This window comes from Fusarium odoratissimum, assembly GCF_000260195.1.
Source record: "Fusarium odoratissimum NRRL 54006 unplaced genomic scaffold supercont1.1, whole genome shotgun sequence".
NCBI classification, from domain to species: domain Eukaryota; kingdom Fungi; phylum Ascomycota; class Sordariomycetes; order Hypocreales; family Nectriaceae; genus Fusarium; species Fusarium odoratissimum.
Window position 1 is genome coordinate 4,373,757 of NW_022158687.1, and position 26,026 is coordinate 4,399,782.

The 26,026-nt window shown below is 49.4% G+C and overlaps 8 protein-coding genes across 15 annotated transcripts; 4 read left to right on the top strand and 4 right to left on the bottom strand.

Moving 5' to 3' along the window:
* On the top strand, nt 1–2,706 carry FOIG_01525 (uncharacterized protein). The gene has a single exon (XM_031198475.1). It carries the CDS (start codon nt 221–223, stop codon nt 1,520–1,522), a length of 1,302 nt encoding a protein of 433 aa, XP_031074242.1. The 5' UTR covers nt 1–220; the 3' UTR covers nt 1,523–2,706.
* Nucleotides 1,721–2,484, bottom strand: FOIG_01526 (uncharacterized protein; the record flags this gene model as incomplete). Its single annotated transcript, XM_031198476.1, has 2 exons — nt 1,721–2,249; nt 2,303–2,484. The coding sequence occupies 2 exons, from the start codon at nt 2,482–2,484 to the stop codon at nt 1,721–1,723; spliced, it is 711 nt and encodes a 236-aa protein (XP_031074243.1).
* A 77-nt stretch (nt 2,707–2,783) lies between the features above and the next one.
* Nucleotides 2,784–4,431, top strand: FOIG_01527 (Fe/S biogenesis protein NfuA). Its single transcript, XM_031198477.1, has 2 exons — nt 2,784–3,809; nt 3,865–4,431. Exons 1-2 carry the CDS (start codon nt 3,015–3,017, stop codon nt 3,985–3,987), a joined length of 918 nt encoding a protein of 305 aa, XP_031074244.1. The 5' UTR covers nt 2,784–3,014; the 3' UTR covers nt 3,988–4,431.
* Nucleotides 4,432–6,091: 1,660 nt separating this feature from the next.
* On the top strand, nt 6,092–7,279 carry FOIG_01528 (L-iditol 2-dehydrogenase; the record flags this gene model as incomplete). The annotated part of the gene is made up of 2 exons (XM_031198478.1): nt 6,092–6,288; nt 6,349–7,279. 2 exons carry the CDS (start codon nt 6,092–6,094, stop codon nt 7,277–7,279), a joined length of 1,128 nt encoding a protein of 375 aa, XP_031074245.1.
* A 447-nt stretch (nt 7,280–7,726) lies between these two features.
* FOIG_01529 (F-type H+-transporting ATPase subunit G) lies at nt 7,727–8,956 on the top strand. The gene is made up of 3 exons (XM_031198479.1): nt 7,727–8,144; nt 8,206–8,290; nt 8,347–8,956. The coding sequence occupies exons 1-3, from the start codon at nt 7,868–7,870 to the stop codon at nt 8,576–8,578; spliced, it is 594 nt and encodes a 197-aa protein (XP_031074246.1). The 5' UTR covers nt 7,727–7,867; the 3' UTR covers nt 8,579–8,956.
* Nucleotides 8,957–9,345: 389 nt separating this feature from the next.
* Nucleotides 9,346–13,072, bottom strand: FOIG_01530 (uncharacterized protein; the record flags this gene model as incomplete). 5 transcript variants are annotated; one of them, XM_031198484.1, is made up of 8 exons in its annotated part: nt 12,469–13,072; nt 11,783–11,981; nt 11,629–11,731; nt 11,431–11,579; nt 11,318–11,374; nt 11,122–11,271; nt 10,649–11,074; nt 9,346–10,591 (listed from the first exon to the last, which is right to left on the bottom strand). In XM_031198484.1, exons 2-8 carry the CDS (start codon nt 11,806–11,808, stop codon nt 10,552–10,554), a joined length of 951 nt encoding a protein of 316 aa, XP_031074251.1. In that variant the 5' UTR covers nt 11,809–11,981; nt 12,469–13,072. The 5 variants fall into 5 exon arrangements, with proteins under 5 accessions (XP_031074251.1, XP_031074249.1, XP_031074250.1 ...); XM_031198482.1 differs by having other exon boundaries at nt 11,783–12,417; XM_031198483.1 differs by having other exon boundaries at nt 11,629–11,981; nt 12,469–13,003.
* A 5,638-nt stretch (nt 13,073–18,710) lies between these two features.
* Nucleotides 18,711–22,143, bottom strand: FOIG_01531 (uncharacterized protein). 4 transcript variants are annotated; one of them, XM_031198485.1, is made up of 3 exons: nt 21,475–22,143; nt 19,719–20,707; nt 18,711–19,650 (listed from the first exon to the last, which is right to left on the bottom strand). In XM_031198485.1, exons 1-3 carry the CDS (start codon nt 21,592–21,594, stop codon nt 19,566–19,568), a joined length of 1,194 nt encoding a protein of 397 aa, XP_031074252.1. In that variant the 5' UTR covers nt 21,595–22,143; the 3' UTR covers nt 18,711–19,565. The 4 variants fall into 4 exon arrangements, with proteins under 4 accessions (XP_031074252.1, XP_031074255.1, XP_031074253.1 ...); XM_031198488.1 differs by having other exon boundaries at nt 20,804–22,118; XM_031198486.1 differs by having other exon boundaries at nt 18,711–20,707.
* Nucleotides 22,144–22,314: 171 nt separating this feature from the next.
* FOIG_01532 (uncharacterized protein) lies at nt 22,315–24,669 on the bottom strand. Its single transcript, XM_031198489.1, has one exon. It carries the CDS (start codon nt 24,502–24,504, stop codon nt 22,678–22,680), a length of 1,827 nt encoding a protein of 608 aa, XP_031074256.1. The 5' UTR covers nt 24,505–24,669; the 3' UTR covers nt 22,315–22,677.
* Nucleotides 24,670–26,026: the final 1,357 nt, after the last annotated feature.

Below are 26,026 nucleotides of genomic sequence, written 5' to 3' on the forward strand. Positions count from 1 at the left end.
CCAAAGACATTTATCTCGCTGAGATCCCCAACATCCGTCAAGTACGCTCAAAGACTGTTTCAAGTTTTCTTATGTGGTCAAAGAATCGTAAAACGCAGGCTTGTTTGTCGATATAACATTACCAGTGGCCAGCAACCCTGCAGCCGTCATAGTGGCATTCAATCCCCTAGGATCTCATCCCATATCTTCTTCTCCAAGCCCGTCACCTAGCTTGCCCAGCATGACTACAACAATGCTGTACACGACGGGCATTTCAATGGAGGAGCCAAGCCATCGGTTCTCGCCCACGACAGTTGCTCCTGGGAAACCAAGGCATCGACCAAAAGCCTTGCAGATCCAGCCATTGGACCCTAACGAATTGAGCGCGAAATTGAACGATATCTCAGTCGAGCAAGAAGGCCAGCCTCGTCATCCAGTCCACACAGAGGACTCACTCCGGTCCCCATTATCTGCAACAAGTATGGGCGCCCCGTCTCCCCGGACTATTCAGGCAACGCATGCGTCGCCATCGATTCCAACCACCGTTTCATCAAGAGTCTTTAGGAAGGAGAAGATTGATGATAAACTCAGTTCACCCTTGTCTGCAAAGCCGCCACGCCGTGGCAGCTTTTTTGACGCATTTCGCTTCAGAGGCTCGAACTACACTGATGAACTGCAGAAGCAGACAGAGGAGGAGGGTGTTCAGAAGCCTGCTCGTTACAAGCATGTCCCTCAGGTGGCAGCGCAACAGTTTGCTCGCACCACGACAGTCGAGCCCCTCACTCAGAAAGCTTCACCCAAAGGAATGAGACCTACTCCCGGCCCCTACTCTGTGAACAATGGCACCATATCGCTGCAAGAATACAATAGGCAGTATAGAAGAGCACAGAGTCTCTGCAGCGGAAGACCAACTAGCGCCAGCAACGTTGCGAGAATGGGAGGCACTGAGCTGGATAAAGTGTCAGCCCAACGCAAGAGACAAACCGCCCGTAGTTCCATGCTCTGGAATGTCAATGGACCTGAGTTATCACGAAGAATGAGCACCGGTAACATGCAGCCCCTGCCTCAAGCCCGGCGAGATTCAATAGGTACGGGCGTCGGAGGCTTTCAAGGGAACGTCGCATCATCTGCGAGGCGTGGATCCGCAAGCTCGTCAGGTTTCTCCGATGCATCATCGCCCTTTGTACGCGAATCTGGCCCAGCAACCCCTTTCAAGCAAGAGTTTGGTATCAACACTTCGCCTAACCGTCGAGGGTCTGAGACTAGTGCAGCCACTTCTGGTTCGCGGAGAGGTAGTTTTGTTAACGTCCCCAACCCTCAGCACGCGGCTGAGATACACAGGGTGGACTGGTCTCAGAGTGACCAACCAGTCAAGGGTCGACGAGATTCGAAGTGGGGAGGCCTCAAGCATCGAAAGACCAGTTTGAGCCAGCAGAAGCCCAATGCTGAGGACCAGGGCCCCAGTTTTACCAAGACGGGCTCACAGTTATCTGTTTCTCCGAAATCGCCCAAGTCTGGATTCTTAAAGCGATTCATGCATTAGCGAGGGAAAGAATGCGAATAACAAGGGTAATTTGACGGGTGGATGATATATATGGAAGAGCGAAGACAACTCACCAATGATTATTGTAACATAATGACCGAATACTAAACATGAAGGAAAATCTTAATATATGACCTCCGCAATCAAAAAAAGCATCTTCAGTGTCGTGTGAGATATGATTGGAACCAAGGGGAAAACCTAACGCTTTTCTTGCGCCATCAAGCGTTCGATAAGTTTTGTATCCTCTTGTGCCATTTTCTGCCGAAGAATATTGTCGACGTCCGTCCGTGCATTCTCGGTGTTCATCAAGTGAAGGATAAGTTCTGAATACTCGCGTATAGCGTCACCCTGCTCACCGTCCGCGCGACGAGCCTTGCGCAGAGCCTCTTTTCCGTTCTGAATACCAATGTCATGGTTCCAAGCTTCTTGCTTCGGTGGCAGACCCTTGAGGAGGGAGGCGGGGATGGCAGGCTTGGCCTCAGGAGGTGGAAGCGTGGCAGCATCTATTTTGCGGAGCTGGTCGGGAAGGCCTGGATATTTGCGAAAGAGAAGGCGAAGTTTCTCTGAGCTTTCGAGAGCCTGAAAGGGATTCGAAGGGTCGGGGAGCTGAGGCAGTGATGTTGCTAGCGACTCAGAGAGTGCCGACCGAGGCGCTGCTGGTGCTGGTGCTGGCTCGGGATCAGCAGGGTGATTTTCGTGATGGATCTTGTTACAAGCAACAGAACAGCTTTGATAATGGTTAGCCACTGACTGGGGTACCAACTGAGAGGTGAAACTTACTATGGAAGGCGACATCTTGGGCATTTGTATTTTGGGGGATTCACGTCACATACACCACAAAGTGAAGGTTCTGGTTTTGTTGTCGCATTATCGCCATCTTTGGCTCCAACTTGTGTAGTTGGCGTAGTAGTATCTTCTGGGTGTTGGGCTGGTAGATCATTTATTCGTTGAGGTTCTGACATTGTGATATCTTCTGAGACCAAGTGGGTATGAAGGTAGCTAAGATAAAGGAAGCTGATGTGATGGAACCTAAGGTAAGGTAAGTACTGTACGGAGTACGAAAGGAAAAAAGGTACAAAAAGTTTCAGTTCCAAGGGGTCTATCGCCCCGCGTCATTACCCGCTTGACATTTTGGACCCCAGCAATTGCAAGCAAAAGGAAAAAGAAAGAAAACAAAAAAAAAAAAACAGAGGTAGCATGCTGGTCCGTGCACTTCCATCGGGGACTTTAAATTTGCCCTTGCATCATAGGTAGCTCACCCATTACTAATGCTCGGACCTATCGCGGCAAAGCGAGTGAGTTTACACAAGCACAATAGTTGGAGCGGCGAAAAGTTGCTATCCATAGCATAACCGTCAACGCCGAAACTAGCCTGTCTTTCCTTTTCAAATTTGTTTCTCAACAAAAACCAGTTTTCTTGAACCTTGGCCTCTTATTGCAGTCGAACCGGTAGCATCCTTTCTTTGATATATCTATCTTCAGAACCTACGTCATGGCAACTTCAAGAGCCATGTCACGGACATTGGCCACTGTCGCTCGGCCCATCACAGAGACATCTTGCCGAGGAATTCCGCGATGGACTCGTTCAATCAGCACCGTCCAGTCACAACTTCTTGTCGGTTCTTATACTACACGGCCCCTTGCACGGCGACAGCGCAATATTCCAACTACCATACCAAGCCTCGCCGGTGTCGGTAGCGGGATCCGAACCATCTTCATCCAGACGGAGAACACCCCGAACCCAGATGCCCTCAAGTTTCTACCGAATCATCGAGTCGTGCCCGAGGAGCTCTCTACGCCTTTTATCGAGTATCTCAACCCCCGAGCAACCATTTCTCCGCCGTATCCTTCTCCACTCGCTGCCAAGCTTATGAATATCGATGGAGTTACGTCGGTTTTCTACGGCACCGATTTCATTACTGTTACGAAGGCTGCAGATGCCAATTGGGCACATATTCGACCGGAGATCTTTGCCCTCATCACAGAAGCCATCACTGCAGGTGAGAAGATAGTCACTGTCTCCGAACGCCGGGATGGCGAGGCCGGCGCGGCCGAGGAGGAGGATAGCCTTGCGTACAACGAAGATGACAGTGAGGTTGTTGGTATGATCAAGGAGCTTCTTGAGACACGAATTCGACCAGCTATCCAGGAGGATGGCGGCGACATAGATTTTCGAGGTTTTGATGACGAGGGCTATGTGCATCTCCGGTTGCGAGGTGCCTGTCGTACTTGCGATTCCAGCACTGTCACCCTCAAGAATGGAATTGAGGGCATGCTGATGCATTATGTAGGTTCCCCATTATGGCTTACACTGTGCTGTCTTAGGCTAATGTTACTTCCAGATTGAGGAGGTCAAAGGTGTTAAGCAAGTGATGGATCAAGAGGAAGAAATTGCTTTGCAGGAGTTCGAAAAGTTTGAGGAAAAGCTCAGGCAGCAAAAGGGCACCGCCGCCTCGGCAGCATAGAATGGCTGAAAACAAGGATTATCCTTATATGTATGATATTTTGGTGGCAATTTGATGATACCCACGGAATCTATCCCCTTCGCCTGCCATCTCATCATTGTAAAGTGCTGGGGGAATGATCCTCTAATCACAATTCGACGTTCGGACCAAGACTTGTGATGGGAAATGCGCATGTACGGCATATCGGCCCTGTGGCCTATTTTTGAGAGCGGAGGTGCTTTGCGCAGTATCGGATCTAGCTGAGGACTAATCCCAACTGAAAATAGATCATATAACCAAATTGAACAAGCCAGGGATAGTCGATCACAACAATGCCGCTGCTACCGTGCTATGCCCATTACTGCAGGAGCTCTCGAGATGGACGACAGGATTTCCAGAAAAGATCGGATTAGTCGACGTTTCACTGTTTGAACAAAAAGGGTTGGTGGAAGAAGAGATCGGAGATCAGCCTAAAGCTGACGCTTTGGGAACATTGCTGGGAGAGAAATGACACCTTCACCATGCCAGCGGTGTTTGGAGGTCGTGCTGCCTGCGTACGCTTTGACGAACACTGGTTGCAAGGGAACTGGGTTTTTTTCGCATACGATCCATGTATCACAAGACGGCCACCTTTTATGTATTGGCAGACTCGCTATTGACAAAACGAACGGGGGTGCCGTGCCTGAATTGGGCAGTGAGCATCTAACTTTGACATAGTGTGATGTTTCGAAGAGCCTATAATTGCACCGGGATGTTCCAAAGGAATATTATCCGTCAGTCGTTGGGGTGCTGGCGGAGTTTGAAAATTGCTTTCAACGAGTCTTATACGCGGATGTAAATGCAGATGCGGGCGCGTTGATCTCGCTACTTCCTTGCTTGTCTTTGTACGGTCAACAATGCATGGACATCGATTGACAGCAGCTTTCCAGGAAAGACTGGTTTGAGAAGTTGGCAGCTGACTGTACGAGATTTCAAATGTTCTTATGACTTTGAATTGTCGAAAAAGGATCCGCAAAGAGCTGTAGGGGACCCCAGCGATGCACCATCCCCCACAAACATGGAGAACATAACTACCTGGTCCACCAAGGCTTTGGCTCTTCGGGTCTTTGAGAAACACACGCTAGATCGTATGGATCCGAAGATAAAGCGTCGCGAAATGCTCGAGTACGCCGCAATTGGCCCGGTTGGCGCGATCGGGAAGCTTGCGGACATGGCTTATTTTCGGCGTAACACTGCCTTGAAAGAGTAACGTTGGGTCAGATAAACTACGAGAATTGGATATTGAATTTGGACCCGCCGACAGCTCCAACTGCTGGATTAGCCGTACCAGTTAAGAGCCGCCCTGAATACACCAAGGTCTCCTTGGCTCCGCCGGGAGAATGTCACAAGTCGATGTCGACGAGATTCTGCGTTCCGGTTGTGGATGGACATGCAGGGCCGGAGAGCCGCCGGCATCATTATCATGATGCAGTAATAGCAAAAGAGAGCTCTGCAGTAATATGCCGGGAGCCCTTAAGGATGACCATGTAGGTATCTCGGTCCTTTACTCTGGCCTCCAAGTACAATCAAGCACAGTACCCATAGGCATGGACCGGATATCTATCCAGAAGAAGCTTGTCAAGCGACCGGCAAAAACCTGGAGAATGAATTCAACCGCGAATTGAACTTAGCTGAAGAGAAGCCACTTTGCACTAGAAGCCCGTTGCAGTGGGATGGCGTCTTGGGATTCTCTGATCCTGTTTCTGTGATTGGCGCGGGAGTCAACATGCAGTGGGTGATACAGCCTCCACCGAGGCAAACCCCACAATCCCCTCATAGTGAGCGACGTGCGAGAGCTGTTGGCGTGTCCGGATCTCGAGGCCCTGCGTTATTGTTTCAACGTGGGGAATCAGGTTTGCCTTGATACCAGGCAACCAAACATATACCGGGCGATAGCAGAGCGCATGACCCCAAATTTTTCTCCGTGGGAGAAAAGGGTATGATTTAAAAAGACCCTTTGCGCCTCGGTCTGGACGGGTTCGTTACCTCGACTTGTGCCTTCTTTAAGCCTTTCTTGAACTCAAACGTCTTATAGCACCGATACCAGACTCTAGTCGCACGAGGTAAAACACATACATCGCCCACCATGAGCCCTTCAGCAGTCGAAGGAAATGGGGTCGCAGATGTCAAGACGACTCTCAAGCCCAACATTGGCGTTTACACCAACCCCAACCATGATCTCTGGGTAACGGCTGCTGAACCCTCTGCTGAGGCCGTCAAGTCCGGCTCCGACTTGAAGCATGGCGAGGTCAGTGTTGCTATCCGCAGCACTGGTATCTGCGGGTAAGTTGCCATCATGTTCTGACCCCGCCTCACCTAGAGCAACCGCTGACCGGGGTATAGCTCCGATGTTCACTTCTGGCATGCTGGTTGCATCGGTCCTATGATCGTCGAGGGCGACCACATCCTAGGCCATGAGTCGGCCGGCGAGGTTATCGCCGTGCACCCTTCTGTCAGCCATCTCAAGGTTGGCGACAGGGTCGCTGTCGAGCCAAATATCCCCTGCGGTACCTGCGAGCCCTGCCTTACTGGCCGATACAATGGTTGTGAGAGCGTCCTGTTCCTGTCAACACCACCTGTTCCTGGCATGTTGCGCCGATATATCAACCACCCGGCTGTCTGGTGTCACAAGATTGGAAATATGTCGTTTGAGAACGGCGCTCTCCTCGAGCCTCTCAGTGTTGCCCTTGCTGGCATGCAGAGGGCTCAGGTCGCCCTGGGAGACCCCGTCCTGATTTGCGGTGCTGGACCTATCGGGCTGATCACCCTTCAGTGCTGTGCCGCCGCAGGTGCTTCTCCTATCGTCATCACGGATATTTCAGAGAGCCGGTTGGCATTTGCTAAGGAGCTCTGCCCTCGCGTGATTACACACAAGGTCGAGCGACTGTCAGCTGAGGACTCCGCCAAAGCAATTGTTAAGAGCTTTGGAGGTATCGAGCCCAGTGTTGCTCTGGAGTGTACCGGTGTCGAAAGTAGTATTGCCTCTGCCGTCTGGTCAGTAAAGTTTGGCGGCAAGGTCTTTATCATTGGCGTCGGAAAGAACGAGATTAACATCCCCTTCATGCGCGCAAGTGTACGAGAAGTCGACATTCAGCTACAGTATCGTTATTGCAACACCTGGCCTAGAGCTATCCGCTTGGTTGAGAACAACGTAGTTGACCTCTCAAAGCTCGTCACTCACAAGTTCAAGCTTGAGGATGCCATCAAGGCGTTTGAGACGTCAGCAGATCCCAAGAGCGGGGCCATCAAGGTCATGATCCAGAGCCTGGATTGAAGACGGAGTAATGATCAATATAAATTTGGTGCTCGGCGTATGTTTTTGATTTCTAGGCGCGGGTCCGTTAGAAGACCGTACAAATAGCCTCTATTTGGGATATAGACATGAGAATATGAGATTTGGTGAAGAACTTTTGGCCATGAACTGGTGATATGAATATGAATGCCTGCGGAGTCAGATAAAGCAGATGCTAGATAGGAAAATGTCGAATACGCCATTTGTAAGCTTGAATTCAAGATAAGGAAATCAACGGCTTTGACTGCTGTCCTCAAGCATTTCGTTTGGGAAGATATAGTAGTGAAGGTAGAATAAACAATTCATCGGGGTTCTTGCCAGTATGTAGGCCATCCAGCGGCAGCGCGGCTAGCAAGTCCGAAAACGGTCTAGTGTCTTAAGCCGTCGGCTACAACCACCATCCAGCGAGTTCTTCCGAGCTTTTTTTCTCCCTCAGACGACCTCACTTAAGATCCAGACCCAGCTTCGACTCCATCAATTGACCACCCGCCGCCGGTCTCTTTACCCCACGGAGCTCCGATATCGAATCTACGAGGCATCTCGCACTCTTTTACTGCCTTAGCCGTCACCATGTCTTCTCTCGCTCGTCCCATGCTCCGTTCGCCCGCTCTCCGCGTCGCCGCCCGACGCTTCGAGAGCACCGCCACCCAGAAGGCCACCGAAAACGCAAAGCAGGCTGCCTCCAAAGCCACCGAGAATGCTAAGCTGGCTGCCTCAAGGGCCCAGGAAGGTCTGTCGCGTGTCACAACCGCTGCTGGCCCTGCTATTGCTGGTTATGCCAAGGGCGTTGCCAACACTCTGGGCAAGGTTGGCGGACGAACGGGCAAGGTCATCGGCTTCGTTGAACGTACGTGGATCATTACAAAAGTCACAACCGGTGGCCATTGAATGCTGACATTGTAATGCAGGACAAGTCCCCTTCGTCGTTTACTACTCCAAGGTCGCCCTCGAGCTGGGCAAGTTCGTCTTCCACAACCAGAAGATGAGCCCTCCGTGAGTTCACACAAGTCCTTCATATGGCGGGGCATCGACTAATTTACATCTCGCAGCAACCTGGCCACCTTCCAAAACACATACCAGAGCATTATCAAGTCCATCCAGAACCGTACCATCATCCAGTCTTCTCAGAACGCCATCCAGCAGGTACGGAATATCGGCCCTGCTCAGCTCGCCGCTGGCGGTGTTGTCGCAGCTGAGGTCCTCGGCTTTTTCACCGTTGGTGAGATTATTGGGCGATTCAAGCTTGTTGGCTACCGTGGCGAGGCCTCTTCCCACCACTAAATGTGTCTCTTGTAGTAAGGAGCAGGAGTTGTAAGGATCGATGAGTGCCGGACGATGTGATAACAAATAAGGATGAGTGGGCTTTAGACTTGGTTCTCCCCGGCCGGGGACGCCTGAAAAGGGCTGGTTGGAGACCGTTTGTTTGGGGGGGAGTTGAAAACTGGGAGACTTGGGAATACCGGTCTCACCGGACCTGTGATGTTTGTCCTCTGAGCACTTTTCTTTTGTAGAACTGTACATCAACCAGCCTCTGGCGGGCTGCCCCCTTCGTGGACAGCTTTGAACAATGATATTTAATAACTATATGAGCCTTCCTGTGATCAATCAAATGTTCCTTAATTACAATCGTCCCGGTAGCATACATAACTTATCATGACGTCTACTCACCTAGCACCGTTTAACAAATGCCTTTGACTACCTACCACAGTCTGATGTTACTGACTCACTCTTAAGACTCTTGATGTGGTTCAACCTAGGTGGCCCAAGTTGTCTACGATCGGGATTTTCTGGAATGAGCTATTGCTATCGCTTCGCCTATAGACTTTCATTTTTATTTTCAAGAGAGCAAGTTGAGAAATGGGTCAGTATAACCGCAGTTGCGTTCATATAAGGTCATCTTGGCATGTGGTTCCTATACTGACAATGCTTTTAAGACCGGAGACGTCTTCCAATACGTACCTTATTTCCCACGCAAAAGGAGGCTGCAATTGAAGGGATTCGCACGAACAAATTCATGTCGCAGCCTTACTCAACTCCACGACATACAAGCTCAGAACTTTCAAGTCCATTAAACGTACTTTATATATGAATGTATGTAGGGTAAACATCCATGGAATGGCAATATGTAGCACGATACATTTTGAACGTATTCACATTTCTGTATGAGATCCGGGGGTTCTGATGAGTGAGCTCTGCAAAGCTCCCTGATCGATTTGCCAGATGATACCTGCAAATGTAAATTTCCTCAACCTCTGGAGCGAACTGATATCCCATGATACCTAAACCGAGCAAACTAGCTCACTGGGGCAAGTCTTGCGAAGGACGTGCTCAATCCGCATCTGCCATATCAACTGCTTTGTCATAGCTTGATGAACCTCGGACTTGTCCACCACCTTCTGCTTCTGGAAATAAGGACAGATTTGGGGTGTATAAGCCCTTTCTTTCGATGTTACCTCCTCCACACAGAAGAAGTCAATCAGGCGTCTAATAGACGACAGAATGACGGACCACAGGAACAGACGTGGGAGCACAGCCGCGCGCGAAAATCAGATATGGACTACACGGAACGCAGGGCGATGCGGTTGAGTTATCCGTATGGTCTGGACCCTGGCCGGTGTTGAAGGCCCGTCCCGAGGCGCGCGGACCTAGATATAATGGAGTCCGACATTGGCCCTTGGCAAAAACGGTGTTGTTCTTACCAGCGCTTCTGCCACAACAGGTAGCAGAGCCCTTACCAGCGAAGCGAGCAGATAATGTCACCCTTGGCAGATGATTGTGGCCAGGTGACCATTATCTAGCGGTCAGATAATTTGAGAAGATCGACAGCCTTGTTCAGGATGGTGGACTGGTTGATGTGATCAAGACCCCGCTGTTGGTGATACCAATTGAGAATCCTTGCCTGTTGGTGACCGTCGGTACCACGCTGCCATTGAGGTAAGGCGTCTCTTCAGATTCAAGGGACCCCGGAGTATGAGAAGTGAGAAGTACTGCAGCATTGGGAAATCGTGTTACCATTTATGGATCGTCACGATGCAGTTGCGCGCGAAAGCGCTGGCGCCGGCGCTTGAAACCCTGCCAGTTCACCAGGCCGATTTGGATTTGAAACCATGTCATTCCCGAAACCGACGGACCGAGGGCTTCACCACGCTCTTCAGCGTACTGTGCTTCGAACAATGCGTATCAGTATTGCCAAGACTGTTCGTATTCCTTGCGTTGTGCGGTGAATACCCCCCCGCTTGAATGAGAATTTGGCATTACTGTTGAGGTCCGGGCTTCCTAGCCGTCCAGACATGACTTCGAAAGCGTTAGCAGGCCATCAAGTGTGACGGCAGGAGATGTTTGTAGACTCACATATTACAATAAGTGTGATAGCGCAAAACACACGTTTCGCGCTTCGCTCTCTCACATAGCTCACGAACTTCCTCGGCCTCGAATCCGAGTTTCTCGATTAGGGGTTTTAAACTCATGGCCTCCAGACTATGAGACAGTCCGATATTGAACCATCGGGCGATTTCACGTTCATTTCGATCAGCAGACCAGGGGCAAACATAAGCCTTGATCACCTCCTGCCTGATATCTGTGAAACCTGCAGCTTCGAGCATTTGCCGATGTTCTTGCGGTGTGACTCTGACACTGCGGTTGAATCGATCCATGCCATCGAGAAAAAGCTCTGCCCACTTCACGAATGCGGAATTTGCTGGGCGTTCATCATCGTCACATCGGGGTATCCAGTCAACCTCGATGTGCTCGAAGAAGCCGATGCCTGGGGTCAAGTGCCTAGTGAAGTATCAGTGCGATGCTCAAATATATAGTTCCGAACATACTCAAAGACATTGTGGTAGACTTGAGGCCACAAATCCGTTTGAATACTGCCAAGTAACATTCGCATATGAATCAAATCGCAGTCCGCCAGTAGGGGCCCCCAAGACGGTTCTTCAATGTCATACTGCTTTGGCATAAAGCCAGGAGGAATCCTATCTACATTAGCCGATGGCCTACAGAGAGCGAGTGTGAGCCTACAATGCTGGTTGGATCTGATTCAGGTCTACGGCCATGATCTGGGCATCTGAGAGACATCTTCTTTAGGTCAGCAACGTGGTAATAAACGAGATCAATGGCACAGGCATGCATACTCTTCGGCCACGTTGATTGCCCAAATACCCGTGCCCGTACCAATATCCATGATTCTGGGCGAGGGGCGTTTGATGGGAGCTAGAAATGGCTTATTGTCTCGTGCCAGAAGGAAAACTTTATGAAATATATCCAAACGATTCAATTCTTCCTATTGCTGGTCAGGTGGCGTACGATATTATCATTTGCAGATGACTTACTGAATCAATTGGAAATAAGTATTTGCCAGGTTTCCAAGAGCCATAAAAACGGCCATGTTGCCAGAATCCATCTTGAAGGTATCGCCCTTCCGACTCGTTCACGCTGCATTGCACATGTAAGATTGGCTGCTCCACAAAGAACTCTACAGCATACCTGTTTTGAGGAGGCATCACAACCATCGATAAAAACCGTCGAAGCTGCAATGTCCCAATGAAGCGCAGGGCCTTACACGAGGGCCACGAGGCAAGGCTGCAGCAAGACGTGATTTGCCGGTGGGAGATGACACAGATAATCCGGACTGCGTTTTTGAATCCAGAATGAGCGAAGTTTCCAGTTCTGGTGGAGAATATCGCTGCGAGAGTTAGCAGACGCACGAAAGTGAAGAAGACAAGATCCACCAAGTGAAGTATAAAGGAAAAATAAAGCGAATATTCGCGGAGGAATGAACGTGAGAAGCAATGCGGGTCCGACATCATGAGAGCCTAACATTTTCAAGGGAATGCGATATTTGAGTTGTCAGGAGAAGCGCAACATGCTTCGGGCACCTTGGCTCTCGATGGGTTGTTTCAACCAAACTTGAGGATCGCCCAGGCATACACACTAGCACAACCCAAAGAACCTCTAACGGCGATAAGTCTGGGAGGACGCAACATTACAGTTGTGTTTATAGCAGCTCCCGTGGATCAAAGCAGAGAAAACCCCACCCAATGGTGTTTATGGCCAGATTCGAGTTGACTGAGAGTCCTGGGGGAGCAGAAGGCTTGAAAAGAGAAGAGAGGGTAGGATGTCTGAGAAGCCTCAGGATGAACTCGCATAGGCGGTTTATAGTCTGAACTTACCGAATATGAGCGAGTCCAGAGGCCGAAGCACGTGTATTAGAGAGACCAGAAGCCGTCCAAGAAAACGCCAAGAACGTTATGGAGTGTCGAATAAGACGTTGAGAAGATAAATTTACGCGAATCGCAAATTGACCCGAGGTGAAACGTCGGTGTCAGGGCTTGAAGATGTTGAGCTGGGCGTTGGTTGTGTATATATATATGCAACTGGATAGAAGACCTCCTGGATGCATTCCAATTTCAGTTTCTGTCTCGAGAATACGGCCAAGTTGGCTCACGAAAGAAGGAGATGGGAGGCAGTTGGAGGATGAAGGGTTCAAATGAGTTGAGTTTGAAGATTGTAGGAGGGGTTTTTGTTCTCTCGTGATCCTCTTTTTGAGACTTGTGGACCGAAAAGCTTGAGCCCAGATGATCACCGAGTAGTTAATTGAGATAATAGAGACTCGTAGTTGGAGGTAAACAAATGCAAAGGGCATTAAAAGCGTCATGGGCAAGAAAGAAGCTGGAAAAGATGAGGAGGAAGGTTGTTGATACTTATTGTTGCCAGCAAGAGTGTGGAGCTGGAGCGTGGGACATGGATACAGCTAAGGTACCTAACTTACAGCGCAATTGTCCACCTTAGGTAGCTTAAGGCAAGACAGGGCAAGGCGAGGCAAGGCAGCCCTAGGCACAGCGTTAGAGGTACAGGCACGGGTACAGGTACAGGTACAGGTACAGAGACAGAGACAGAGACAGAGACAGGCATGGATGGATTCAATGGGTCCTACCTAGCAGTTTAGGTGGACGTGGGACCTTGGACCTTGAACCTGTGGGTGTGCCCCTCGAGGGTTCGCCCCTCTCCATTTTTGCATTACACCCCCTGTTGAGATGACGGCTGTTGGTCGAGTCTTGCTTGTTATTTGTATTGTGATTATTATTATCATCATGCGCCTCGAAAAGCGGTCGAAGCCTTGTGTTACCATCCCTGAAGAATCTTTCTGATGGGCATGAGAACAGGCAGCCCACATCAGATTACTTATCAAATGCCACTGAAGCCAGCGGCACTACAACTTTAACCAGCCCGGGACTAAGATGGGTCGGGCTGAAAATAGATCAGAATCGTAAACTTGCCATTCATATTCCGATCTCACTAATAAGTACTAGAAAGTGGTGAAGAGGGTATCCAAAAACTTGCGCCAAGGGTGCCGCCAAATGGTAGGGACAAAGTACCGTCCGTATCAACGTCAATCACAATGGAACCCACACACAGCTCATTCAGAGGGGCAACCAACCTCGATATCGCCGGGCTACCTAGCGGGGCTGATGGATGGATTCGTGTGAGAACCACTTGTTGTGTTATGCAAGGAACTTAACCTGCCTTACCTACCCGTCCATACTGTACCTACATACATGTGCTCACCCACTGTCTCTGACAGCCTTTGGCTTTGGACGTTCTGCAGCACCTGCAGCGAACTCCTTCATCGCGTATCCAGCCCATCAAAATTGTAATAACATATGCATCGCGTTTCCTTGGCTGGCCTCCCCAGCCGGCCTGTGACGTTGGTTTCCATAGTAGAAACGGTCCATAAGGCACGAAATGGTCTCCCGACGAGGTCTTGTTATTCTGCAACACCCGATATCACATCCATACTTGGGGTCCTCTCTCCTTCCAGTCTCGCGGTATGTGATTTAGGTCGCACCGATGGCCGTTTGGCCATCTTTGGAATAGCAGGGAGAGGAGTGCTGGATCTCAACGTGCGAAACACCCAGCCATGATGGCTTTCCCTTCTACAGGATTGATTGATGCCGTTGGGTATCATGATATGGCTGTCACTGGTTGACGGCGCCGAAGCCGCAACCGCCCATTGGCCTCGGGCGATGGACGACGGGTGCCGTTTAGGTTCTTTTCTTCTCTTGTTCGTGTTGGTTCCGTCCCTCTAACCGCGCCCCCGATCAGCCACTGATCGCTGTCACTGTGGAGGATGAGGGGTTCGTCCCGCTGTTGGTTGTGTTTCGGGGAGGATACCAATGGCCCCTAGCCGACGACGGTCTTGTCTCTAATCACTTTAGCATCGAGCCAACAGGGAACATGGGACTAGATGAGGGGACTTATTGAAGACAAAAAGGTCAGGACTGACTCGGTTGTTGTAATCGATGTGATGATTCCAGATTTGATGCTGGCTCGAGACATTTGCTATCGGGCGTCAAATGGATTTCGTGGGATACACGTAATTTTTTCAGCGACCTCAACACTAGGCCATTTCTTCTTTGCAACAAACATTCCCGGCTTCATGTTGGCTTTCGAATCGAGACAGCCGGCTCATGTTCTACCAACATTGGATGTAAGATTATTGGCCCATGACTTTTTCCCGGGCGTTGTCCCGACTAACATATCATTGGCCCATGCCTCTGATTCAGCACAGGAATTCATTTTAGATTCTGTGTTACTTGGAAAGCCGTGTCGACTTGGACACTACAGAGGGGAGGTGCTAAAAAACGAGATACTAGGTCTCCCGAGAGCAGTGTGATAAATCAGTCTCAGTTGAACTTTAGGCTGTTTGTGAGTCGAACCATGCCTGAGAGAGGGAGGAAAGAAGCTCTCCATTGTCAAAGGTGGTGCGCCAGTCAGGTGGTGATGCTAACTACCTATATCAATGGAACTTATCATTCAAAGGTATTGCAGAAAAAGAAAAATCTGTCCCAGTTCTCTTCTCGTTGACAACAACCTTGTTAGAGTCAAACAGGCCAACCCGATGTCGTGGGCGAGTTCCCTAGTGCCCGCCCGCTTCTCCTTACGCCGTCGCAGACTGTCCAATCTCTGATCTCTGCGAGGCTCAAGCCCTGAATCAAGCACCTTACCCTGCCTTAGACACCACTGAAATGCACCAAAACTGTCGGGGGGTGTGGTTTACGCTAGGGAGATGCTACGGAAACTAGTGCACAGAACCCCTGCCGTCCAAGGCTCGCTTTTGGATCATTGGCGCTGAACTCAGGTGTTGTTTGGCTCCAAGGCCCGCCCGCGGTTTTCGTTTCGTCCCGTTTTGGTCTTCTTTCTCCATCATCTTGTTGCTCGCTTCTCACCGATGAATTACTTGCTTCGATGAAGCTCCTGATCGGGTGTATAAATGCGTGCCATTTGCTTCGGAGGATACCGATGATCCAATTAGCTCTCTTCCCCACCAATCTGATACTCACCATTTGATGTCTCTCACAAATGGATGGGTCGTCGCCATATGTACGAATTCATGTCTAAGCTTGTATGCTCAATCCGATTGCTGCCTCCCCATAGACGTATTTCCAGGAAGTCTCAGACCAGTCTCGTCATCCTCAACATATTATCTGCGCTGGGCTGAAGGGTATATATACCAAGAAAGGTCTGATACTGGTCCATCGTGCCGAATAAGCAGCGTGAAGGGCCGGCACTTCTCCATCCAACACAGGGAATCGGGAAAAGCCCTGGCCGACCCGGCATTTCGATAACCATATCAGTTCCTCAAGCCTTGATCATGGATGCAGAATTTTACCGGTAATCTCTTCTTGGTAACGTGTTATTGTGAAGCTGACATGAAGATCTCCAATTCGGCGAGTCGTGTCACCGTAGCTTGGACTACTTAATCTAGGCATCAGCACGTTTGCATAGCCAACATATGATCAATCTTGCAAATCAGTGTCATTATACAAAAAATAGTCTGCGCTTATCATATTCATGCCACGTGATCAGTCGAAGCCCGAAATATGCCATGGACGGCCTCGTCCAAGGAAACCATACCTTTGCCACTTGGCATCTAACACCGTATTTCATCGGTTCTGGTGCTTGACTAACTCAAGCGGACTCATGGGCAGTTTGACGTCCATTCCGGATAGCTCATGACAAGATAACTTACACCCATACTCTGTCTTCTTATAAGATGTTTAGAAAGCGGTTTACCCAAGAAGTACATATCGATCAATGTCTAGTGGGAGAACCGACAGGGCATTCGCTTCTTCGGGGCAGACACATCTCGGATGCAATTATTCTGGGCATCTTATCAAACACGGTTCCCTCAACCATCACTGCAGGTAGCTTCGGCCAATTGATGAATGTGTTCCCCGAAATCGACTAATGTCTGGCCAGGTTTGTTCCCGACTGGCAGACAGCCTCCCAATGTTTCTTCGGATGGCACCAATCAGAGATAACGACGCTTTTCTCGTGAGGTACTCCATCATGCAAGGTCCAAGGGAGCAAGATGAGGGTTGTTGAGTTATGTATCCCTGAACCCTGTCCACTTCCGCGCTAACCCAAATTACCAAAGGATTGGTTCCGAGATACCTTCGATGCAGATCCCACAGAGCCCGCAACAAAAGCCAGATCTAGTAGTGGGTTTTCAAGTCTATGCACCGTACTTCTTCATCATTTCAATGCTAGATGACATGCTACAACGGGCTTCAGAGCATGGGATAGCAGTAAGAGATGAGGTTTGTACTCGATCCTGGACTCTCCAAGATATGGTCAGGAATCATCGTCGTCTTACAATAACCTTTGTTGACTGTGAGGAATCCACTCTCAGCTCATCAGCTCACTGATAGACTACATCTTAGCCGAGGCAATTCCAGGAAAAGAACCCGCTCGTTGTTCTATAGTTGGCTACATATCAGTATAGCTCCTGATCAGGCATCATAAAGATGACTACTGCAAAGCTTGCACTAATCACTTCAATGGGGGCGGCGCACCATGATCTATGGTGCCAGCCCCCAGATATTCATACCACACGTGCCATGTCTGCTGGCGCGATTCGCGCGGTAATGTTACCATCCAGCTTTAGACTCAAACCAAAACAGCAAATACATCTACTGGGACTTGCGACCGGTCGACTTTGGGTACTTTACCCGGCCGAAGTCATCAGCGCAAATGGGCTATTTCATACCTCCCGCTCCTCACCGCTTCAGTAGCCGGAGAGGCCCAGGGAAGTGGACGAACGGGTGGAGATCTCCGAAGGTATCTGTGAGTTTGGTTAAACCGTTAATAGGTGCCAGACCCAGGCGACGAGGGAGTTTTGATACGAGACGAAACTTAACCGACACACCTCCATCGAACCCACAGTAGACTAGGCTGTACCATCCTGTCGGATCCCTCTATACGTACAGTACCTACATGCACCACAATACATTGGCCCACGTATGACCAGTGTAATGGGATAGTAAATGCCAATCGCCGGTCAAGAGAACAGTTACTGACAACGATGTGTATTTCACGTTGTTCTGTCGGGATCGTCGATACAAAACATACTGACCAATCTCATCTTCAGCTGCCCAACATCTATGTCTCAGCATAAACAGAAAACCATGTTGGAGTTTCCATCTCCTTGAGGGTGTCCTAGTAATCAAGAAAGTACCAATCTCACAAGATGGAATGACTGGGGCTGCAGCTCTCTGAGCAGGGTTCATTAGTGGTTACCTTGCACATGCTTGACCACCCACGATATAACGTCGCTGACTTCTGGTCATGCTTGAACCGTTAGGTAGCAGCGTCAGCATTTTTGGCAAGTCATTACCGGCCACCAATTGAAGTTAGCGAAAAGCTTGGTGATGCCGAAATTCGATTGCCATGTTCATTCATGCGAGACAAGTGTAATACAAGAAGCGAGTCTATCACTCGGGCTGGGCTGAGACTCCCAACTCCGCTATGACGGTACCGCACATGTACCTAATTTACACCCCGGTAATTGAGGCCCCCAGCAATCCCTGTCGGCTATGCCGCTTTGGTGTAAAGACCCGACCAGTTCCAGACTGTCGGGACAGACTGTGGAGTCTGTGAAATTGGAGTTGTGAGACTTGTATCCGTGCCTACTCCGTTCTTTCTGACTGTAGGCATTTTTACTACTGACGTTAGTAGTCAAGTCCAAGCATATAATTACCATGACGTCCTATACCGTTCGCCCGTATATATAGACGTTTTTGATGAGGAAAATAGGGACCCATAGTCCGTATGTAAGTGGTAATCACTCCAGAGATGAGTTTCAGCGTCACACCAATAGGCACATTAGTATGCCTCTGCACTCAAGGGTCTAAACATGCCGCGAGAATACCCCCCCCCCCCCCAAGGACTTCACAGAACAATGTGCCCCTTGCCTGTGAGTCTATATCATAATACTATTGAGCGAAGACTCGTCTGCACCGACCAGACGATCCTTCGTTTAACACCGACGCAAGAAGACGCCGAACAGACCAAGATGTTCCGCTAGGTTTCAACATACAATCCTATTGGACAAACCGAACCAACAACATAGCACCCCCTCGACACCCATTAAAAGCCACCACACGCCGGCTCGTAGCTGCAGATTGTCTGTGGTCCCAGCCCCGGGGCCGGCCCTAGACTGAGTCCGCCCTCTCACCTCACCTCACTTGCTTACCTCTCACTCTCACTGCCCACCTGGTACAATCCCACCGCTACGGACCAACAGCATAAGCCTAGTTCGACATAGGTTAGGCGTGACCCACTTGACATGGTTGTTTTGTACAATACTCGCTCTATGTATGTCTAAGCAAAACACGGCTTGTTTTGGAAGTGGTGAGGTTGACTACCAACATACATGAATCCTTCCACCTCGACCTTTTACTTCGCCCGGTTCGAAATACCCTTTCTGTTGAGCCGATGACGGCGGAAGCTTGTGCTGTCGTTCTCTTGCCAAGCTTATTATGCTGACATCTTGTATATCATCTGATGATTATATTGACTCATTCAGCTTCAACTGCTACGGGCATGGTTGAGGACAAGCAATCAAGCTGCTTTCATCGAGTGCACACAACACGAATTCCATAAGCTGCCCATGTTATTATTGCTATACCACTTGGCTTATTGATTTGGAAGCAGGGATCAATGGCCCCAATCATAAACAGAAGCTGCCGTAAGATAACCTGATATGGTCCCAATCTGTTGGCCGCGCTGCGGCATCTGCAGCCTCAAATTTTCTTCACCGCATGTACACATGACCCGTGACCGTCTTCATATACCCTTGCTGTTGCAATCAACCCAATGGCTTTGTTCCTCTTTGACTTTGTTTTGATCTTGTTTCCCGACACCACGCCGCCGATCTGGTCGCAAGGTCCAAACCACGTCGCTTTCCAAGCGAGTCGGTCTGAGTTCACCACTCATATTCACCAGTAGCCTTGTGAAAGACATACTCCTTGCCGTTGACTGTCAAGACTCCATCCTTAAGAGTGCACTTCCTATAGTTGCGGTTAGTAAATGAAACAAAATTACTCAAACTCATGCTGGAGTTGACATTGAAACGCACCACTTGTTCTTGACCCGCTGAACCTTGTCGTACATGCACAGCATGATATTGCCAAGCCCCTCATCATCAACATCATCGTCGTCTCGGTCCTCTTCTGGGTCATCGAGGTCAGAGTTGATGGCGTCGTCATCATCTTCGTCGTCGTCATCACCTCCATCGTATGCGGCAGGTTGTTTGCCCTTGACCACGCGTGATGTCGGGACCGACGAAGTTCGAGTTGCCTCTTTTAAAGGAAGCATCAGACCGCCGCCCTCCATGCTCTTGGCCTTGGCAAGGATTTGTTCATGCAGCATACGGTCGATCTCAACTCGCCCGAGTTCATGCAAATTGCCATCAGCAGCTCGTTGCATGAGTACACCCTCGAACTCTTCCAGATCGCCAGCGCCATCAGTCTGGCCGTTTTGAATGTGGGGCTGACCGTTGGCCGGGTGCTGCTGTTGCTGTTGGGCAGTTGCGGCGGCCATTTGCTGACGATATATCTGCTGCTGATGTTGTTGCTGGGTTAGGCCGGGCTGTTGCTGCTGATGTGGCTGCGGTAGAGCTGGTTGTTGTTGCTGGCTCTGCTGAGAGTGGCCTTGTTGCTGGTGAAGGGCGTTGATAGAGCTGGCCGCTCGCTGTCCATACTGAGCCTGCAATTGCTGAGCAGCACGATTGGCAGCTACATTGTTGTCATTCATGTTGATGTTGTTGTTGTTATTGTACTGTTGGTAGGCCATCGGGTTACCCTGTAAGCCGGGTTCTTGCTTGATAGGTACGTGAGGCTCGGTCTTGATGTTGTTGCCTTCGGGCTTGATACCATTCTGCACCTGGGGTTGGGCCATTCCCGGTAAAGAAAGGCCAGTTGGGTTGCTTAGCTGAGGCGAGAATTGAGCCTGAGCATGAGTCTGAGCTGGTGGAACAGCAGACGGTGGTGCTTGTGCGGGGGGGTCGGGCTTGGGGTCCCAAGGGAACTGGGCGACGTGAAGCTGAGTGAGCTTTTGCTGCCATCCCTGGTTTTGAAGCCATGTTAGCCGTTTTCTACATCAAGTATCCTTCGAACAAAAGAATGAAATTCGAGTTAATCATGGGACGAGTTCATCAAACACCTGTGTGCTTAAGCCGCATGTCTCAGCTCACTGGTGAAGCAGTGAAAGAACAAGCTCAATTAGAGACAAGGTGTGCAAATCACAGCATGTTTGGATTTGATAAGCAAAATGGAAGAGAAGGGGCAGCCATATTGGTGAGTGGGCAAAAGGCGAGGCAGTGCAGGTGTAAGACAGGTGTGTTGTGGTGATGATAGGATGATTTGGCGTGTACAAGTGGATATGAGATGATGATGGAGGGGGAGATACATTTCGAGCGAGCCAATCAGAAAGTAGCTGGTGTCGGCGGAAGGAGTCACAAGGCAAGTGGCAGTCGCAGCAGGGGCTATGGGCTTAAAAGACCCAAATAGTGCTGGGTCGCCCCCTCCCCCTCCCCGTAACCCGCCAACTCCCTCTGCCCCCCTTCGCCATGCTGCCTGCGATGCGCTTCGCTTCGACCGTGAGTCGATCTTCAGTTCTCTAGGCCATTCCAAAAGAGAGTGCTGCGACTTAATGGAACCTGCTGTCTTTGGTCTCGCCATACTCGTGGAGTATGATAGTGTACGGAGTTGAAACACATCGACACTCGTCTTTGTTGATGACACAGGCTACTCTCACCCTTTCCTTGGTGATTCCCGAGAATCAACGAGAATTGCAGGCAAAACATGAAACTCGACGAAAAGTATATCTCTTACCTGTCGCAGCTCCTCTAGCACTGATTCTTCAACGCCGCTCTCCTCGAAATCAACTCGCGAACTATTGACAACCTCGTCAATGATGGCTTGGTAGACGTTTCCGACGGCCGGGTTCGACATAATGATGTTATGAATGTAGTCCGGTCGATGGATTTGATTAGGATATTGAGAAGAGTTGGATCCTCGGTTGATGAGTCGCTGAAATGGCGTCGTCAAGCAGATGTGCCCCGATGGCAGTTCTCTATCCACGGATGACCTTGGCTCTGGCGAACGCAAGGTGCAGCTCGCGATAAGCAGCGCAAACCCGTTCTTCAGAAGAGACCTGAAAAGGACCTTTTGAGGAAGAGATATTGTGGTGCGGATGTTGTTGCTGCAGTGCTCGATAAATGCACTTGATGTAGATGTAAATTCGGCACTTAGCCACGGCGATGCGATGCGCCTAGCTAGGGGCGACTGTTAAACGATGAAAGAATTGAGTTCAACTGCAATGCGAAGCAAAGACGCTTCGAATAAATATCGAAAGAAGCAAGAGGCAAATCAATATCAATTAATTTACTGCGTCACACGGATGCAAAATACCGAAGAGGGTCTTGTGCCAGGTCGGGGTGTTGTGCGGCTTTGTGATGTGATGTGCAGTGGGGAGAGTTGGTAGCCTCTGGGAGATTTCTGTTTCATCAACTGCTAGCTGAGCTGACTCAGCACTTCAATCCCAGCGGCCACTGGGCTTTCCAGTCCACTGAGAGGCTCCGCTCACAGGGCTGATCGAGGATGAATGTAACCTACCTCACTGGGGCTCATCTCTCTAATATTGTAACAGCTCAGATGATATCAAATTCGCAGGTAGGCCTCGGGGTGGAAGTGAATTGGAACAACGGGGATGTTAAAATAAACACTAAGGTTAGGCTTTACTACACTGAAGCTGGCCCAAGAATTCTTTCACTTGTGGATTATTGTTTTATGTCTCTTTCACTCCAGCTACATCCCTTGGTGATCTTTGGTATCGAATGCAAACCGCCACCCGAGATATCAGTAGTGCCATGTAACATGCATCACTCACCCGGCCTTATGTTCACTATTTCCTCCATGGTTGGACACTTAAAGGCTCCCTATCGCTTCCTTACTCAATCGATCATTCATCTCTTTTCATACTCATTTATATGTTGTGTATGTATCTAACATCGCCATCCATCTTCAATAAAAACTTCATGCCACCAGTCGTCTCAGTGGGTGCGCCTCAGTATTAAATACATATTCATCCAGACTGATCAGCTCCGGGTCGCTAAAAATGAGATAAAAGTACTTGAGGGTTTCACCCATCCAGAAAGACTCCATTGAGTCCACGGCACGGGGTTTCTCCTCTGTAACAGTAACATCCCATACAGCTGTATTGGCCAGCTCTGTCTTTGTCGCTTCTTCAATCGATTTGAACATAGTCCAGGCGTGCTCGGTATACTCGTTCTCGCCGGTGACCCGGTACATCATGAAAACACTCTCAATGGCCTCTGGGCGCAGGATGTATCGGCGATCAGGAATATGAGTAAATCCGCCGGGAAGATGCTCGTCTTTGATAATAGCATCCGCCTGTGCTGCCTCGCCCTCCTTGATCTTTGCCTGCTTGAGGACACCTTCTTTCCACAGCTTTTCGTCCCATGGGCAATGCTCCTTGGAGTCGCAGGGAACCATATAGAAAGTCTCAGGCATGATACCATGAGGAAATGCTTCATAAGTGTAGATGCAACCATTGGTAAGTTTGACTGCAGTGTCGACGTCCTGCTGGCGGTTGAAGAGTCGCCCACCTAATGCCAGCATGCCTCCAAGGAAACAGACTAGATGCTGTCCCTGGCTCTCGAGTTCCAACTGTATCTTTCCACCTTTGTCTTTGGCATGAATTTGTCCAGATATGAGAATATCTTTGTTCTCAGGCGTCATCGGTCGAAAGAAATTGTGTTCTAATGCTGCATTCATGGCCTTTTCATACATGGTTTGATAAACAGGTAGTTGTCCACCTGTTAGTGCTGCCATCTTGGGCAAGTATTCGTACACGCTGTCAGCCATTGCACCGAGGGTGAAAACGGATCCTTGGTTAAAGATCTGGCTCTTTGCATCCACAATCAGAGGCCACTGTCCAGGGAGCATGGTTGAATCTTGCTGTGCCGCCAGGAGATCCATGATAGTCTGTGAGGCGTCAAACCATTTGGCATCTCCCGTGAGTTGCGAGAGGCGTGTAAGCTCGATACACAAGCTTCCAATCTCTGCAACGAGGACACCAGCGCCAGCAATCTGATTTTTACCCTCCCCGGCAGCGTGAAAATTCCAACGCAAGACAGGCATGTGGTTGGGTGTGTCAAAAGCCTTGTAAATCACTTCACCAACCTGGACTGCCTTGCGAAGCAAACGCATATCCTCGCTAAGCTCAAAGGCGGCGAGAAAGCCACCGAGGTAACGGATAGTAGTCTCAAATATATTGACTTCTTTGAGATCCGTGGCTGTGAAGTCAATCTTGTCGACTGCATCCACGGCTTCGTAGAATTCTTGGCGCATATCCATGATCCAAAGGGTATCAAGGGAGTCAACGAGAGTAGCGGCCCAGCCGCCGAATGGATTTGCCTGGCCAGCCGAGACGGGACTGAGCTCGTCTGCCATCCAGGCATGCTTTCTGTAAGAATTCCAACATCTTGTGAAGGTCGCCTTGACAGCCTGTTGACGCTCGCGTCGCAGTTCAGCAGTACTAATGGAGAATTCAGGGAACGTGGCTTGGACCTTGGGATAGGTGACAGGAGGAGAAGTGGGCAGTGGTTGGAAGGCAGAGTGAGGATAGTTGACTTTGACGGTGTTCCAGTAATAGTTGTCATCCTGGTCTTGCCTCCACAGCGAAGTCTTTACGGGCCAGCCGTGCTTCTGGTTGTGGTTGTAAGGGCCGTGTCCATATCGGGGTCCAACGTATTCAGGGGTCCTACCAGCCCAATAGCAGAAGAGGATCACTGTCAACAGGCCGCAAACTAAAACGAGACCTCGACTGCGGAGGAGCATGGTAAAGAAATATGGGCCCGTGCCGCGTTGAGCGTCGAAAGGAATAGAGAAGAGGGTTTCGAGATGTTGCAAACAGAGTTGTCTCTCTCCTCTTTCTTTGGTGAGGTAAGGGAGAGGTAGAGATACCTAAGGTAAACTAATCTTATCCGAGGGTCTTTGTCTTACCTTATCTTTGATTTGGCGCGCTGAGGTTGGTAATAAAACAGCTTGGCATTTGTACCATGTAATTTGCCCCGCCAAGCAATGGCGGTATGTATCTTATACCTTGGTTCAGGTAGAGGGTACATTGCTTTAGCTCGGCGAAATTCGACCAAATGTGAGCGACACTACCAACAGGACCAACACACAGTTAATGCGTATTTGAACACTGTACACGTCTGCGCTGAACACGTTTCTTAATACAGTGTCGATTGCGTAGGCGCCCGATAAATATCATCCACAAAATCAACTGAGAATGAAACAGGTTCAGCAAACTATATGATACTCTTATTGAAATTCTCTCCACTACAAGACTGTGAAATACTTTTCTGAGGAGTGGGTTCTGTTGCTCTACTTCTGCTGTGGCTAAAATGCGACTCTGCTGTTCCTGGCAGGATCTTTTGTCGTTTTTTTCTTCACATTTTTTCAAAGTAAGACATGTCAAATTCTTTCTTCATCCGGTAGTTACTATTTCCTCTTACGACCTTTTTTCGATGGAACTAGACGCATGTGTTCATCCTCGGCAGTGAGATCACGGAGCTTAACAGCCCTTGTCCAGGTAGCACAATCCTTCGATCTGCATGACGCCCATCGGGGCAAACAAAGAAGAGCTTAACAGGGGGGGTGGCTACGTGAGCCGCAGTATAAAGACTGACCTGGTGGAGGAACTTGTGAACCCTTGGCCATCTGACTTCCAGACCCCAAGGGTTAAGAAATAGATTGCAGAATCTTTTCCATGAATTCCACGCATTCTAGGCCTGACTTCGAGGCCTGACTTCGAGGCCTGAGCTTCATGATAATAGTCCTAACTTGTCATTAACATATGAAAGGGTGACAAAGAAACTTCAGGCTAGTTGCACTGCATTGTAAGTATATATCCTTCCATTCTCTTTCACCCTATAACTGGGCTCTTGTAATGCTTGACAATGCAAAGCTGGAGATAGTTCATGTCATGTGACATGACTAAGTACACCAGCGCAAGAATGAATAACAGTGTCTGAAATGGCCTTAAGTTGCTGATTCCGTCATGCCATCTTAAGCTACCTACATATGCCGGACTCGACTCAGTATAAACCCCAGCCGTAGAGCAGTCCATTCTATGTGCAGTCACTTCTTGATGACTCAGAGGTTGTTCAAAGCTGCTATGCCTCTTTGTCTATCATGCAGGCAGATGTTCTTTCAGCACTTGATTCTTTCAGTACTTGATTCTTTCAGTGCTTGATTTGAGATAAGCAAATGTCGATAGAATATTGCTTACGCGTTTCTACAATAACTAGAGTGTATGACGATTCCTAGCTACCAATCTTTATCTGCTTGATTAATT